The following is a 15,602-nucleotide window of genomic DNA, read 5'->3' on the forward strand; positions in this document are numbered from 1 at the left end:
CTCACAGCACATGTAAATGCTCACAGTATGTCTCAAAATTGTATGAAAGCAAGGCATGGCATATGGTACCTCATTGTTAAGCTCAAATATTGGCAATATATTCTGGGGCCAGACAAGCACTACTGAGTTCAGATGAAGGTCCTCTGCATCAAACAAGTGCACATCCAGCAAGTAATTCAACCTGTGCTGTGTCTCCTGCCATAGAAAACAATATAGGATGATATATTGTCGTAAATATACAGTTAAGCAATTAGACCTCATAAAAGTATGGTGCATGTCTGAGTAACATATGCAGGATATTACGCACCATAATTTTGGCATTGAGCTCCTCTATGCCCTTTGATTTCACGTGTCCTATGTAAGCCAGCATCTCCGTTATGTCCTCTGTTGTCTCAGGCACTTTAAGTGCTGTCTCCTGGATGATCTCAAACTCCTTACATATCCTTGGATGAACATTCGAAGTAAATAAAAACTCAATGAGGAACTGGATGTTAAGGGAAAAATCAAAACCACTAATTCTTCACTACCTTCCTATTAAGAATATACAGTGAGTGTGTATGTAACTGTGAAAGGGCTCAAGTTGTTGCATGAACATCACAAGCTGTTGTGTCTCAGCTGCAGACTACAGTATATGACTGTGACCCTGTGACTAGCAAGCCAAGGTTAAAGTAAATGCAAGTGAGTTCCTGTGAGGCTGATTAAGAGGCCAGTACAGAGAGGGATGGCAAACTGGTCTTACTCCAGACAGTGTACACGGTGAGTTCTGATGAGGCACTCCAAGAGAACCTGTCTAAAGGAATTGGCCTTTTTGGACAGGCCTTGCTTCAGTTCCTCACAGTCCAGGCGGACCATGGCAAAATGAGCCACAGCAGGCAAGCTGATGATCTCACTCGACAGCTTCCGAAAAGCTTCCACTTGCTGAGAGATACATCAGATCAAAAGGGAAAAAAACATATCTTTATGAATTTAAGAAGGAAAGGAACCAACACGAAAGCACACACAAGCTATTCAGTTAATGTAATATATATTTTACATTTAGTCTTACTTCAGCGTACTCATCAAAGCTATGCTCTTCCTCCATAAACTGTTCTATTTGAGCTTGAGCTGTTCCATTGACTAACCAGTCATAGTTGTCAACTGTAGTGAAACACAAGTGAATAGAATTGCTTTTATCATCATTTACTACATGCAAGTCATATGAAATATAGCAGCAAGAAACTGGTATAACGGTTAAAGCTGTGTTTTAACATTGCAGGGAAAAATATAAACACTGGGTGTAATCTTCCAAGTAACTCTTCTAGAATTAACTTTAAAGTGGTTTACTGTGCTTTGTGAAACAAAGTTGTGGATTATTTTTTATTATTGCATATCCATACATTAGGGTATTAATGTTTTCATTGTTTTACCAAAAAAATAAGTCCTATCAGAGGTGCACACTTGCTTCATATGAATCTTGCTCAGTGTTCTCACTAAGACGCACCGTAATACTGAAAATGCAGGTCCGGCTCTTCCATGTGCTGACGCACAGCGTCTCGGACTGTCTTCTGAGCCCAGAGTAACACATGATCTGCCAGTTTAGCATCCAGTACTGACGGATTACCTTCTGCCAGCCAAGACTGAACCGTTTGAACTTTCTGTGAAACACAAACACATAAACACACGCACACAAACACATGCAGAAAGAGATAGAGAGAGAGAGAGAGAGAGAGAGAGAGAGAGAGAGAGAGAGAGAGAGAGAGAGAGAGAGAGAGAGAGAGAGAGAGGGAGAGTGAGATGAGAAAAATATTAGAAAAGAAGCATTCTAAATGGATGGCCTCCGTATTCAACTGTTGTTTTAGGCTCCTGTTTAGTGCACCTGCATGGTGTTTGAGATCTTATTCAGGATTTCCATGACCGCTTCCTCCAGGTCCTGGAAGGTGGGGTAGAACTCCATCTTCTCATCATCAAAGGTCAAGTCCATCCTGAAGAGGGGTAACTTATAGGCTCTGCTGGGGCTGAATAGGCTGGCAAACTCCTCCACACTGCGCTCAATAAGGCCTCTCAGCTAAGGAGTGGGTTGGGATGGGGGGCAGTATGTTGCATTTAACATTTAAGTTATTTTAGGGCAATTCCACGCAAAACTGTCACGTCCAAAACGCCAACTAAATACCATGGCATTGTGTTGGCGTTATGGATGTGACGGTTTTGCGCGGAATTGCCCTAACAATATAGCTATCACAACCTCCATAATGAGATGAATGCTACCTGGACCTGAGATCTACACATAGTTTAAAAAAAATGCTGAAAAACAAACCCACTATCTAACAATAATACAATCTGACGATTTATGTTCATAAGAGTGCATGATACAATAAGTAGTGTAATTTTCCATTAGATTATAAACAATTAGGCCTCTTTCACGCAGACAACACCAATAGGATGCCGATCCCTAAATTTCAGCATTAAATTCACATTCAGTTATTTCAATTCACCTGGTTTGAGATGAGGGTAGAGGCACAGTTGTAGAAAGAGTCGAGCTTGTCTGCCTTTATTCCTTTTATCATGTCTTTGCTGGTGAGGACATGAATGACTTTGGGGAACCAATTGTTCATGAGCCTTTCCTCCATCTTGTCACACTCCAGAGCCACTTTGTTCTTCAGGCTCACACAGTCAACGGGACCCTTGGACCTTCAAGCACAAGTCCATTTCAGTAATTCACACAAGAACACAAGTTGCCAAGAACGATTGAATTAAATTTCCATTATTATTTAATTACTTAATATTGTGAATAACTGTGATTAAACAACTCATATACTATTAATAATGTGTTTGTATGAAGAATTGAAATGTATCAGCAGTTAGTAGATTTTCACCAATTATTTAACGACTTTATGTCACGAATAACTGGAACTACTTCTACTATACCATAACTCATAATTATAACTGAATTTAATAATGGCAATTTGTATCCATACACCGAGGAAAATGCCAGTTGTACTTTCACACCTGCAGTCAGATAGATCGACCAGCAGTAGATTAGAGAAGGTTGCATAACATATATCCAGAGTGATTCTCATGACTGGGTGGAGAATATGCAAATTGTCCTTCATCTCCTTACGATTCTTGATGAAGCTGTCCTTCCAAGGCCTGGAAAAATCACAAGTTCTGCAAACAAACCAACACGGATACATCAATAGAGGGACTGTTTCTCTATAAAACTCTGTGACATTACATGAGATGAAGTTTCTACAGACTGTTCTATTGCTGATTACCATATACTGTATTTTCTCATTCACTTATCACTTACTTTCCTGCTGGGACTTGGTCTAGTCGTTCAACCTCTGCTGCCTTTGCATCTGGCTTCTGAAGGATAGTGTTCACTGATGGAAGAGAACACATTAGATGAATCCCTGAAAACACTGGTAACTCTAACACATCAGAATCCCTATGGCTACAGTCTTCGGAGATGGCACTTCAGAATATGTCACAAGTAGCTCATGCTCAGTGAAGTACACCCATCAGCACAGAAATGTGTTTCTCTGTGTCAAGGCTTGAAATGATTGCTGAGACTGTAGAGGGAACTCCAAATCATGCTCACCTGTGTGTTTGACCATGCCAGCCATGAAGTTCTCGCTGACCTCCTTGCAGAGCTCCTCCAAAAGCTCTTGGCGACCGGGCCCCTGGCGAAGCTGCGGGGGCACCCGGGTCAGCATGGCATCCAGCCACTGCTGCTGGATGGGCACGATAGGGTTGGCCTCCACACATGTTTTCAGAAATGTGTAGTTCTTTACAATGAAGAGAGAACCAAATTAAGGAGTCTGTTTTAATTGTGCACTTTTAGGCTATATTTGTTGGTATTATCTCTAATTTGCTTTAGGTACCCTATAGTCAAACAAAAATGAAACTTACTCTCCTGTTTTTGATGCCCTGCTGTTAAAGAAAGAAGACAACAGTAAATACACAAATACCTGTGTGTCACACTTTCAGAGTAGTGTAGGAAAAAAAAGTCTGAGAGAATGTTTAGGGTCATTCTACCGAGGTGGGGAGCTGGTGCTCCTCGGGCTGAGGGGCACTGGGTGGAGCATATTTGGAATGTTGGTAGGCTTGCATTGCACTGTCAATCCTGTAGGAAACATTTAATGGACAAATTAGATATAGCCTACTATTTTCCTTCACTGTTTTGTGCAGTCATTAGACAGCTAACCAACCTGTATTTAAATTTATCACGTATTCACTTTTTTTTTACTAACTTTTCAACTTTTAGGGTGGAAAAGACAAACAATTCCTACATTAATTTCTGCAACTCTTGTTGCTGATCTTTACTCCTCCTGTGCCGCAGAAGCTTTCTCTGTGTTGCCAACCTCTCAGGGGGCACCTCACACGCTCGGACCCCATTCTTCCCTGGTCCGGTCTGGATAGGTGGCAGGACGCTGTATTGCTTCAGACCATCCTCTAGTGTTGATTTGAGCCCCCCTGTGGAGGTAGGCATCCTTGAAGAAAAACACAAGTAGATTATGTCAACCAAACCATAACGCGAATGCATGCAATTGTGCTCTACCTAGTTACATGACTGTCAAGTGTCAGTAGCCAGTTTAGAATGTCTTGCCAACTAAGCTAACTAGCCATCTTGCTAATTACCAAAAAGTGTTAGCTAACGCTCATCTCGATTTATACTCCGTAATCTCCTACCTTGTGAGTTATATAACCGGACAAAGTTTTGTGTGTTCAGTCAAATCTAAAATATATTTTTAATGTAGTTAAGCAATGGGCATAGCTGTTCGTTTTCGTCTCATCGTACTCATCTTTGTTGTGGCGCAAGGGAGTAAACATGTGTTGCCATAGAAATAGTAAACTGAGACCTCTGAACTGAGAGCGCGGATATGATATAACGCTGGGTCAGAGACGTGGCTTGTTGTGTTTGATTAGGTACTCGATAATAATAATTTCTTAATAACTCGATAACTATAAATTTGCAATTGTGCACATTTTCTACAACAAGGATGTATTCCACATTCACCCCTGATGTCAGCTAAGTGCTTAACTTTAAGGTGCATATATAATTGGCAGGAAAAGTCAACACATGGCCCCTAGGCCTATCACAACAACTAGTGATTTCAGAATGGCCATGGAGGTAGAAGAAGTCCTCGTATGAATTGATGTTGATCAGAATACCATATTTATCCACTAGGCGGCGAGATTTCATTTTTTCACAGGCTATGTTGCTCTTGAAAGTCAGTGCATCGATAGATGCCACAAGATGCCGAAAAGCCATTGCAGCGCTGTCTCCAGCTGCCCCATTTTATTTGTGGTGCACAAAAATGCAAGCATATTATGACTGCCCACGTCTTTGTCTTGAGTGGACGTTGAGCCTAATAGGAAACGTGTTTTGATCATGAATACGATAAGTAGCCTAGCGTCCATGTCTTGTACGAAAACAACCCAGTGGTCTTTGTTTATTTCTGATGTTAGTGTGAAGAATCACGACCTATATTATGGCTTCTGGAACAACAGATGAAGCTACTGTTATACTGGCACTCACAGAGTGCTATTTACAAGCGCGTAGGTGTAACTGTTGCCATTAATTGATAGGCTACTACTGCCCACTGTTTTGGATGTAATGATATGCATTCAGCAGACTAGCTAAGCACCTCTGACAGTTCCATGAAAGTCAAAAAAGCAGGCCAGAAATAAACGTTGAATGATTCAACATCATCTGACTCACAGAAGAGAAGGGAGTCTGCTGTGAGATGCTTGCAAATGTGTTTATCCCCTCCTTTTTTTCATTTTTATTTATTTATCTGTTTTTCAAGTCTATGCTCAAGGGGTTTCTTTTTATATCACACGGATAACTCCTCATATGAATGAATTTCAATTATCATGGCCATGAAATTTAGGTCATGTCATAACATTTCTTCAGCCAGACTCTTTTATGCCTCACTCAGAATTAATCTGACTGTAGCCGTGATTAAAATCAAATTAATGTGAATTTGTGTTACAAATAAACAGTGTGTAATGAAGGTTAAATAGGAAGAAGTTTGGGATTTGCCAAAGGCTATGTTTTTGTGAGAGACACAGTGAGGCAGAGAGAGAGAGAGAGAGAGAGAGAGGGAGGTAGGGAAAGAGGGAGGGGTGGGGCACAGCGAGGCAGCAAGAATGAAGGCTGCGTGGAGTGTGACGCACGATTATCCTCACCCTGTGTGTGCGTATTGGCTGCCGCGGCTGCCCGTCACTCCGCTCAGGTTTAGGGATATGCTATCAGAGCAGATTATGAAGCAGACCTCATCTCGGGCAGTCTCCTCTGATTGTCTCAATGGCTAAACACAGTGTTTTTCTTATTTTTGCACTGCTACCTTTTGTTTTTATGCAACTGTCCTTGCCCTTTGATCAAGTGCCTGCAATCCTGGACAAGAGGTAAGGTGCTGCTATTTCCGTCTCAGCTCACGGATGCCCAGCAGTGATGCTGTGCAGTTCCAGGCTCTCTAGCTGGATATCTCTCACAGTGGGCTGGAGTCATCAGGAAACAAGCCTGTGAGAAAGGGTAAACAAAAAATAGGGTTTAAAAAGAAGCGTAAGAGAGTCCTTTAAGATTCATGCATATATTCAAAGGAAAGGAGTGAACACCAGAAATAGAATATATGGATGGCTCTGTGTGCGTTCGTACTGTAACTGCAACACATTGTGATATGGCTATGACAAAGAGCCAGGAGAGACACTCTCCATTCAGTGCTGTGGCTGTTGGATTCAGTTTATATATGACACTCCACAATGTGTTGCAATAGCATCACTCAGCTGGCCTACTACTAGTAACCTGAAAATATACTGTCCGCTAAACATCAGGTTTATGTATTATTGAAAAATATATATATTTATGTTGTTACTGGTTTATTCATGGATACTAGTCCTCTCATGTGTAAGATTTAGTTGTCATTGTAATTGTCAAATTCATGTTATTTGCTATTTTGTATCATGTGGTACTGCATCATCAATAGTAATGTATATTGCTTTGTGTTCCTATGGCATATCACTTGAACCATATTTGTCTAATGGAATGGCTTTTCTTGTGTTACTTTTGTATTAGGAATACTAAATGCAATCATTTAACTCACTGTTTAATCTTTAAGTTAAAATTTCCCCCTGGGATAGTGGATGGGGATAAAGTTGTCATTTCAACTTTATTCAAGGAGAATGTTATCAGTTTAACTGAAAATGTATGACAGCTTCCTATTTTTGAAACAGAGTGTTTTAATCGTTGTCTGAAACAGTGTCTGCACTATCTCTTTTGTCATTGTGCAATGTTTTTTTGGAAGCTTGATCCGCCTATTAATTACATGTTGAGAGAGGTCTGGATTTCACATGTGAACACAGTCTAAGAGTTTTCAACAACTATTATGACAGATGATTAGTTAACTCAGAGGTATGGTTTGAATTTTCCGAAAAGGATTACACATTTTCATCCATATGAAAGCAGATGGTGAGCTCAGACAGGCAGGTTGCACTGAAAAATCCTATTCAAATCCTATTCAAAACAGATCAATTTCTGTCTTTGTTATTGTGTCTATGCTAAGACCTCAGTTAATCATATTCAATGAAAGAACAATTATTTGCATCAAGAAAGATATTTAAACGTCAATAAACTCTTACACCCGATACTTGCATGACACATTTCCCATGCTTGTGTTGATTATAAGGATTGCCATTTAGAATGTAGTCATAGCTTGATTTGAGGGGGGCCAACACTGTCTCCAGTTGTTCACAATGTTTTCTGAGTACTTTGAGGTCAACACATCAAGACGTGATGACTGTAATCTTAATCCCATCTGATTATCTAACCTATTGTTAGGTGTCATGGCAGCACATTCCTACAGACATATGGCCCAAATATGCTTTAGAGTACAAAGAAAAGAAAAGAAAGAAGAAACTATAGATATGCAGGCAAGCAAAGGAAACAAAAGGAGAAGACAAATGAGATAGAAAGAGAGAACATGGCACATTATCACAGTGGAGATGGAGACATAGTGTGTGAGTATAGTTTTTTTTTCTACTACATATATGCTATGTTCAGCACTTACCTCGCTCTGTCCAGGCATAACCAATGACAGCAGCAGAGTCCTCAGCTGCTGCCCTCAGTAAGCTGGCAGAGGAACAAAGGAGAGAGTTATTTCACACAGGCCTGCAATCGGTGCCTTCCTGAGGACCATGGTAGCTGTGGTTGAACAGGTTGTCAATGCAATGGAAGCAGTATAGTTTAGTAGTTTAGGACTCATTTCAGAATGGTGTGTCACTGCAGTAAGGAATTTTTGCTGATAGTCCATATAAAGCTATTGGATGTTGTATACTATCCAGGACTAGTTGATAAAATGTACCTGTTATCTGAAGGCAATAAAATGTTCCTGTTATTTATCCTATATCCCTTATGGACCCTATCAGTTGTTTGCAATACGGACTAAGCCTCATGTTTTGAAAGGCTATTTTTTTAGATGGTAAATTTTTTAGGGAAATCCACATGATGTATTCTGAGTTTCTTTCCTCAGAAAGGACTGGTAAAAAGCGCCCAACAATGTTGAAAGACACTTTGGGACGGTTGCTGTGTTGTACCAGTAGACAAAAGTAGTAGCTTGATAATGAACGGAGTGTCGCTTCCCCAATCTTAATATTGGCCATGGCTCTGCTGACCTTGGTTCCAGATAGTTTAGCCTTATTCTAACAGTGGCCAAAGCTGGAGGCACAGCAGGCTGCAAAGTGTGCAAAAGCCCCTCCAGATCTAAACCAGGCGAAAGTCAGACTCTTAATCAGGTATTAGAATAACCCCTGCCAAGCTCATTATGATTAGATGTTTAAATGGTTTGTCTTGGGATAATCTTAGAAGTTGCTGTATTATGGGAACAGTCAGGACGGTGTGTGAGGGTAGACCGTCTGCTAGACACGCACGCATATACACACAAACATGCGCACGCATATACACACAAACATGCGCACGCATATACACACAAACATGCGCACGCACACACACACACACATAAACACAGCGAAAGAAACATTAACTCATGTAAACAAGGTAAAAATGGGTGCTACTCATTGAAAATAACTAGTTACAAAGATTGTTCATTTAGTGTGCTTATTTCTTTTCAGAATGTGCGAGTTGCTTTTTTTTTCATTTCCATTGAGAGTACATTGTATGTTGTATGTCACAATGTAGACTGTTTTCTGTTTTATACAGTTCAGAGGTCCCCCAGTATCAAGCTATCAGAATCAGAACAGGTCAGTAACAAGTTCCTCAGAAACAGTTTCTGGAAAATGCTGTTTAGATTCATATTTTTTAAGAATATATTAGGTTCAGGTCGCCTCTAAACAGATTGTAAACAGGCTCTTTTTATCCTGCTTGTTGCCATGAGTTTAATTAAAGTGACATGATTTGTTCTAAATTTGTCTAAAGCCTAGATGAATCATTGTGCTCTTGTGAATACAAACTATCCCTCAAGACTATTCCTGTTGTCACAATCTCACACCTTCCTCGCCTCCCCTTACCTCACTAAGTAATGAGATCACCGATCAGGCAGGCTGACAAGGACACAGGTCTTGCTCGATATGTATATGAAAACATGCCATGAAAATGACAGCCACAGTTATTTTTCATCCTACATCACATTTTATGAGCCTGAGTGTGTAGATTCTCAGACCATCAGAAGCAGACCAGGGTGTTTAGTATAGGCAACCAGAGCCAGAGCGTCACTAAAAATAATATTGTGACTCCATGTGCTGAGTGGTATCACAGAGCTCATCTTCCTACCCTAAAATCTTCTCCCATCGCTGTTGTGCAGATGGAGTGGGCGTAGAGAATCCAAGTGCCTCGCACGAGGGCAGTTATTTGCCTGCAGCTGAGAATCCGCTCAGAAGAATACTGCAGGTAAAGCATTTTCCCTGATAGCCAATGTGACCTTGCACACAAGAATAGTTCCCAAAGCCATGAAATATGTACATCCAGCCTCTGTTGTTGTTGTAGCACGGCATCCGATTAGAACAGCATATATGAATTTGTTTCCGACCAGATGATGTCAACAGGGATTTTCTTCTCTTTATGTAGCATTCATTCAGATAAGCCCTTACATTAGATGTCCCCATGACATTTTTGTTCAGTGTTTTTTTTTCTCCTTCTACCCTCTTTTCTGACAGCCTTATGGGTGGCACCTGCATGCCCAACCCAGAACTAAGCGGAAGCTACTGCAGTCGACCAGTTCTGGGCCATACTCTCCACTGACCGTAGCCTACAATGGCAAGATATGCATTCTGTTCAAAGCCAAACGTCTGGCCATTCGCTACAGGAATCACACTTTCCTGGATCTGACTGAGAGAGTGTTTGGGCCCAATGCTTCAGTAGAGACAAAAGGCTCAGTCTGCTCCAAGGAAAAAGCAACGTATGTGATGGCTGGTTTTTGTGTGTGCTTTTGGATTAACTCTGTTTTAGCCATTCAGACTGTAAGTCTTAGTTTCAAAACACTATGCTTCATTTAACAATGGTAACCTCGCGTTTGTTCTATAAGCTATGTGGGCTTCAATGGGCCATTGTTCTAAATCCTGTGATAATAGGCTTTGGATGTATCTCAATATACTGTATGATAATAGCACAGATTGATGGTGACTTCACTGGCCTGTTTTACACTGCTTTTTATTCATATGCATTTGTGTTTTAGAGAATTGCATTTTAGCAATGTTTAACCCCTGATATTTTGATGATTGATTGGATTTTTTTGACAACAGATTGTCCCTGCACCTTGGAGATGTGGAGGACATAAGAGGACTTGTCATCAAGTAAGTACTCAGCACTCTGTGTCAAAAAACATGTCATCACCAGCTTATCACTGATGCAGTCATTCAGCTGTAATGCCTGTCATGATGACTGTCTCTCTCTGTTTCTCTCTCTGTTTCTTCCTCATCAACAGACTTCACATGTCCAACACATTTTATGAGTCGGCTGGCCAGAACTGGTTCACTCTGGACAGTGTTCACATCCACTACAACTGGTCGCACGAGGCTGTTTTCAACGCCACCGAGGTTTACGCCCCTGCTACCTATTCTTACCACTGCCAGCACGTCAGCAGCTTACAGAAATATGACACCTTACTGGTGCCCAGCTCCTACACTGACAGCTCGGCAAACTGGCACATCACATTCACAGACTTCCAGGTGGGTGACAGGGAGCAAGCTAGGCATTCATACCAAGCCTAGAGTTAGATGATGATGCATGTCTTTCTTTGTATATATAATGTTTTAACATACAGTGTTCTCTTATAACATTCAACATAAATAGATAAGTTTAGGAAATTGAACATATGCATTTGCATGTAAATTGTTTTGATTTTATAATTACATTGTTTACATTTTATTTTGACATACCATATGTTTCATATATTGTGTTTTAGGGCTTACATCAGATGGATTAATCCAGTTAATGATTTCAAATCACTACTACATTCTCTGGGCTTTTTCTCTGTTAGCACCTTGTATTGCAACACTTCCCAAAAGGCACTATATAAATAAAGTTTGATTTTATTTTATTAAATTGTCTCGAAGTTTGAAGGTTTCTCAATAATGAAATGACACTATTTTGTCATTTCATAATATTGCATAGCCTGTACTGTAGATGATCTGTAAAGAATGGTGAATTTAATACATTTAATAAATGATTAAAGTGTGTGAACTGAAAACACTGTAGAGAGTGCTGAACATTTCATGCAAGGACAAAGACTGCTATTATATATATATATATATATATATATATATATATATATATATATATATATATATATATTTTTTTTTTTTTTTTTTTTTTACTATTAGATAAATAAAAAAAAATCTTATAAGATATTGAGATAACTAAGAACCTCTCTTTACCCTTACAGATCCAGGCCTTCAATGTTCAGTCCAACAAGTTTGCCTCAGCCAGTGATTGCGCCACCTTTTTCACCCCTGCCATTCTGATGGGCCTTATCACCTCCCTGATCCTGCTCCTGGTTCTGGCTTACGCGCTGCACATGGTGGTGCATTTAAAGCACATTGACCGTTACGAAGAGCACAAAGCTACAGTCTACTTTCCTCGCAGCCCCGAGTCGGAACACCCAGACAAAAACAGTCTCTGAAGGACAGCTCCCTCACCTTCCAGAATTGCACTTTACAGGATGCCCAGAGTGTTGCGGTGGGTGTGCAGTGGCGGAGCACAGGACTAGATGGTCCCAGAGGGCAGCAGTGTCTTTTAAAATCCCTGTTCCCATCAGCCCCTGCCCCCCCCATCACCCTGATTCAACCAATCATGCCGTCATGCTGTCTGTTCTGTTAGGTGTTTAATCTCACCCTAATCACCAGGACTCTGCTGCCCTCCTGGGTCACAGACAAAACATATGCCATGCCAGGAGGGGGCAAGCGTGTGTGCAACACAGGCCTATCAGCGGACTAGCACTCTGACATTTTACAAGCACGACAATTTCTGGAAACGTGGATTTTACAATAAGAAAAGGGAGACAGAGAAGAAGAAGAAAAAACACTGTCAATGACAGTAACTGTGACCTGGCAAGATGGATGCCAAACAATGGACATGGACTGCCAGTCAACAAAGATAACTGTGATTAGAATGGATGGTGATTGCCTAGACAGGGCGAGTTCTTTTGTATCTCAAAAAGTCACAATATCATTCATAAGTCAAGTCCATGGGCCATGGGTCTTGCTGATCTGCCAATTTAAAAAAAAAAATACTGTGTTTCGACTGCCAAAGTGGAGTTTGTCAGCAATGACAAACAGCTGAAAGTACATGAAAGTACAACACTGTAAAAACATATGTGTACAGTATTTGCCTAGTGTGATGAGGTCTTTTTATATAATCCACATCCATACATAGGTTACATGGAAATAATCCTGACATATCCTCCAAAAAATACCGTGCACATAGAAAAATCTAGCTTGAGATCCATGCATAACTCTAAATATACAATCCAGAAATATGTATTGAACCATTTTTGCAATGGGTAATTGTGAAAATGCCAACTATACTGTATGACATTTGTTTTGTAATCAGTACTATCACATTGTGTCGGTCTAGTAGTTTTCTGTTTTTTTAACTTGGACTATGGATGATTGATTTTTTTTTTCTTTATGTCACACAAAAGAAATTATTATGTCTTGTAGTACTATCTAGTAAAGGAGCATTTACAATGAAATCAATTTACCTGTAAAGAGCTCATCTGAGGAATGTTGTTCAGTAATACACAGAGGACAATACCTTTATTATCATACTCAGAAACACCTTATAGCTGCAGTGATGACATCAGCAACATCTTATTACACTATACCACAGCATGGCAATAACTAGAAATAAAAGTTGTAACATGGCAGTTTCGATACTCATGGTAGAGATATGTGCAATGTGTACATTTGGTCATGATGGAATCATTCAAACCTAAAGCACTTGTGGAAGTTTCCTGAGGACCAATTGATGTAGTTTGAACAATAAATTATGATCACATAACTTGTCCTATTGTGGGTTTCTTTTCTATTTTTGGGGTCTTGGATGGATTTATACACATTTATAAAACATAACCTATTTGTAGGGGTCCAACAGGGATCTAACTGTGAGTGTATCCAGATCCCCGCTGTACATAACAAATGCATGTGTGCAACATGGCACCAAGGCAAGTGCTCTCGACCACAAAAGCTTGCTCAGTTTAGCCACCTGATGCCATTCTCTTGCTGCACCCAAAGCTCTCTGATTATGGTCTCCTTAAAGCGACCTCCTGGCACTGTTTTTTTCCCACTGCCCTCTCTGCCATCTGCTCTCTCCTCACACCTGCCAGCAGGCAGACAGACTACCGCCCTCATGCTGTGACAGTTTACCTGTCGGACCTCACCCAACACCCTCCAATATACCTCTTCTTCTCAGGGCAGCCACCCCAGTTTATTTATTTATCTTTTTTTTTCAAATCCCAGCAGAATCCCGACTAGTTTTTGAAATATATTGATAAAATAGGCTATATTGAATACTGTCATTATATTGCATTGGGGGAAAAATAATTAAGTGTGTGTGTGTGTTATCCATGGACTGCATAAAACAAAGCAAGACTCAAGATTGTGTTGGAACCCCCCCCCCCCCCCTTTGAATGGAGCATGTACTGTCGGCGGTAGCCACATGGGGGCTCCCCAGACATTAGCAGCTAGAACTAATCAGATGAAATCGTTCGCCTCATGTCACACCTCTGGTAGCCACCACAAGGGACCAATATTTTTCAGGTGAGAAAACAAATTCAACTAACGTCAATAACTTGTCAGATAAACGCATTTATAGGAATACATCTATATGCACTTTAACAGGTATAGAAAGTATGGTATGCTGAGCAGTTATTTGCATTTTCAAAAACGGCTATGCTGCATTTCTATTAGTGCTAGCGGTCAGCTAGCTGTCCATTTAGCTAAACTGGCAAGGTTGGGCTTATAGACTGATTGGTAATAATGAATTAACGTAACGTTACACAGGTGTGGTTTGCTATGCTAATATACTAATGTGAGGCAGCTAGCCAGCTAACTTGTTAACTAAATGTCGCCGAGTTGACCATTTATTCTTGTTAAGACATTGGTAGGCGATGACAGTATTCGGCGATGGTGTCGGGCACATTTGATAGCTAGAAACTAGTCAGCTAGCTAGGTAATGCTACCTTTTGAGATTTCATAAATTAGGTTGCAAACTGCACATGGCAAACGAGGCCGTTTTCATGAAAACAAAGATAATCCAGAAACTAACAGTAACAGTATCTAGAGTTACTGGTAGATAAGTTGGTGACAACCATTTTTAAGAGTTAGCTTACCTACAAATTGTTGCCTAATTTCAGGCGTATTTTTAGCCACACCACTCCAGTCTTAATATAAATGCACCTCCCAAATCTCATCAAGCAGACATCAGTCCCCGTAGATCTTTAACCAGAAATTAATTTAACTGACCTGGTTCACGCATTATTTATGGAACTGATCAAAGATGTCCGGAATCCTTCATTGCAGTCTTGTTTCGCAGCCAAATTGAGCCTAGTTGCCAACATGTTGGTTGTTGGTGTTTGAGGCTTAATGTTCATATGCAATGATGTTGGCAATTGATAAGTGACGTAGTGTGAATTGTTTTATTATTATTTATTTATTTTCGTGCCAAATCACTGACTTGTATTGTGAATTATACTCACAATCATAACCAAACAGATTGGGAAAACCTATCTTTGAGATGTGATATAACTGAACATTGCAAATTAAAATGTTTTCCTTAATTCCCTTTAGTATTAACCAAATATTTCACTTGTTATTTTACCCTGCCTGTCTAATTCTCTGAATACTGTTGCCCACTGACAACATTCCAAGACCGATGCTCATGTTATGTCATTACTTCATGAATTATTGCATAACCGTACTGTGACTTTTATCCCGTATCTCTCTCGTATAGGGAATTGGCATGTCACAGCGCTTATTACCAAATGTAGAATGAAGAGTCAGTGTTCTACTTTCTCACACACACACACACACACACACACATACATACATACATATACAAGCGCCTGCTATTGTTGTGTTCCCTGTGCGGTTTACATCAGCATCATCAGCCC

General features: G+C 40.3%; 2 protein-coding genes across 2 annotated transcripts in view; one reads left to right on the forward strand and one right to left on the reverse strand.

Annotated features, from left to right (window-relative positions):
* The window catches only part of dnah12 (dynein, axonemal, heavy chain 12), a 40,013-nt gene extending 35,514 nt beyond the window's left edge, over positions 1-4,499 (reverse strand). Inside the window, 12 exon segments of the mRNA XM_076276968.1 lie at positions 70-195; positions 308-443; positions 740-918; positions 1,046-1,137; positions 1,481-1,634; positions 1,856-2,044; positions 2,472-2,667; positions 2,986-3,144; positions 3,287-3,359; positions 3,578-3,821; positions 4,015-4,102; positions 4,269-4,499. Coding sequence (XP_076133083.1) covers positions 70-195; positions 308-443; positions 740-918; positions 1,046-1,137; positions 1,481-1,634; positions 1,856-2,044; positions 2,472-2,667; positions 2,986-3,144; positions 3,287-3,359; positions 3,578-3,821; positions 4,015-4,102; positions 4,269-4,468 — 1,836 coding nt within the window. The 5' untranslated portion in view covers positions 4,469-4,499.
* A 1,790-nt stretch (positions 4,500-6,289) lies between these two features.
* On the forward strand, positions 6,290-13,447 carry atp6ap1lb (ATPase H+ transporting accessory protein 1 like b). The gene is made up of 7 exons (XM_076276972.1): positions 6,290-6,390; positions 9,197-9,237; positions 9,798-9,883; positions 10,150-10,391; positions 10,735-10,785; positions 10,917-11,160; positions 11,877-13,447. The coding sequence occupies exons 1-7, from the start codon at positions 6,290-6,292 to the stop codon at positions 12,111-12,113; spliced, it is 1,002 nt and encodes a 333-aa protein (XP_076133087.1). The 3' UTR covers positions 12,114-13,447.
* The last annotated feature ends 2,155 nt before the right edge of the window (positions 13,448-15,602 follow it).

The sequence above is a fragment of the Alosa pseudoharengus genome, unplaced genomic scaffold (genome assembly GCF_046254945.1).
Source record: "Alosa pseudoharengus isolate Yale_2024_CS ecotype anadromous, Long Island Sound unplaced genomic scaffold, YU_APseudo_1.1 YU_APseudo_1.1_scf_9, whole genome shotgun sequence".
NCBI classification, from domain to species: Eukaryota; Metazoa; Chordata; class Actinopteri; order Clupeiformes; family Clupeidae; genus Alosa; species Alosa pseudoharengus.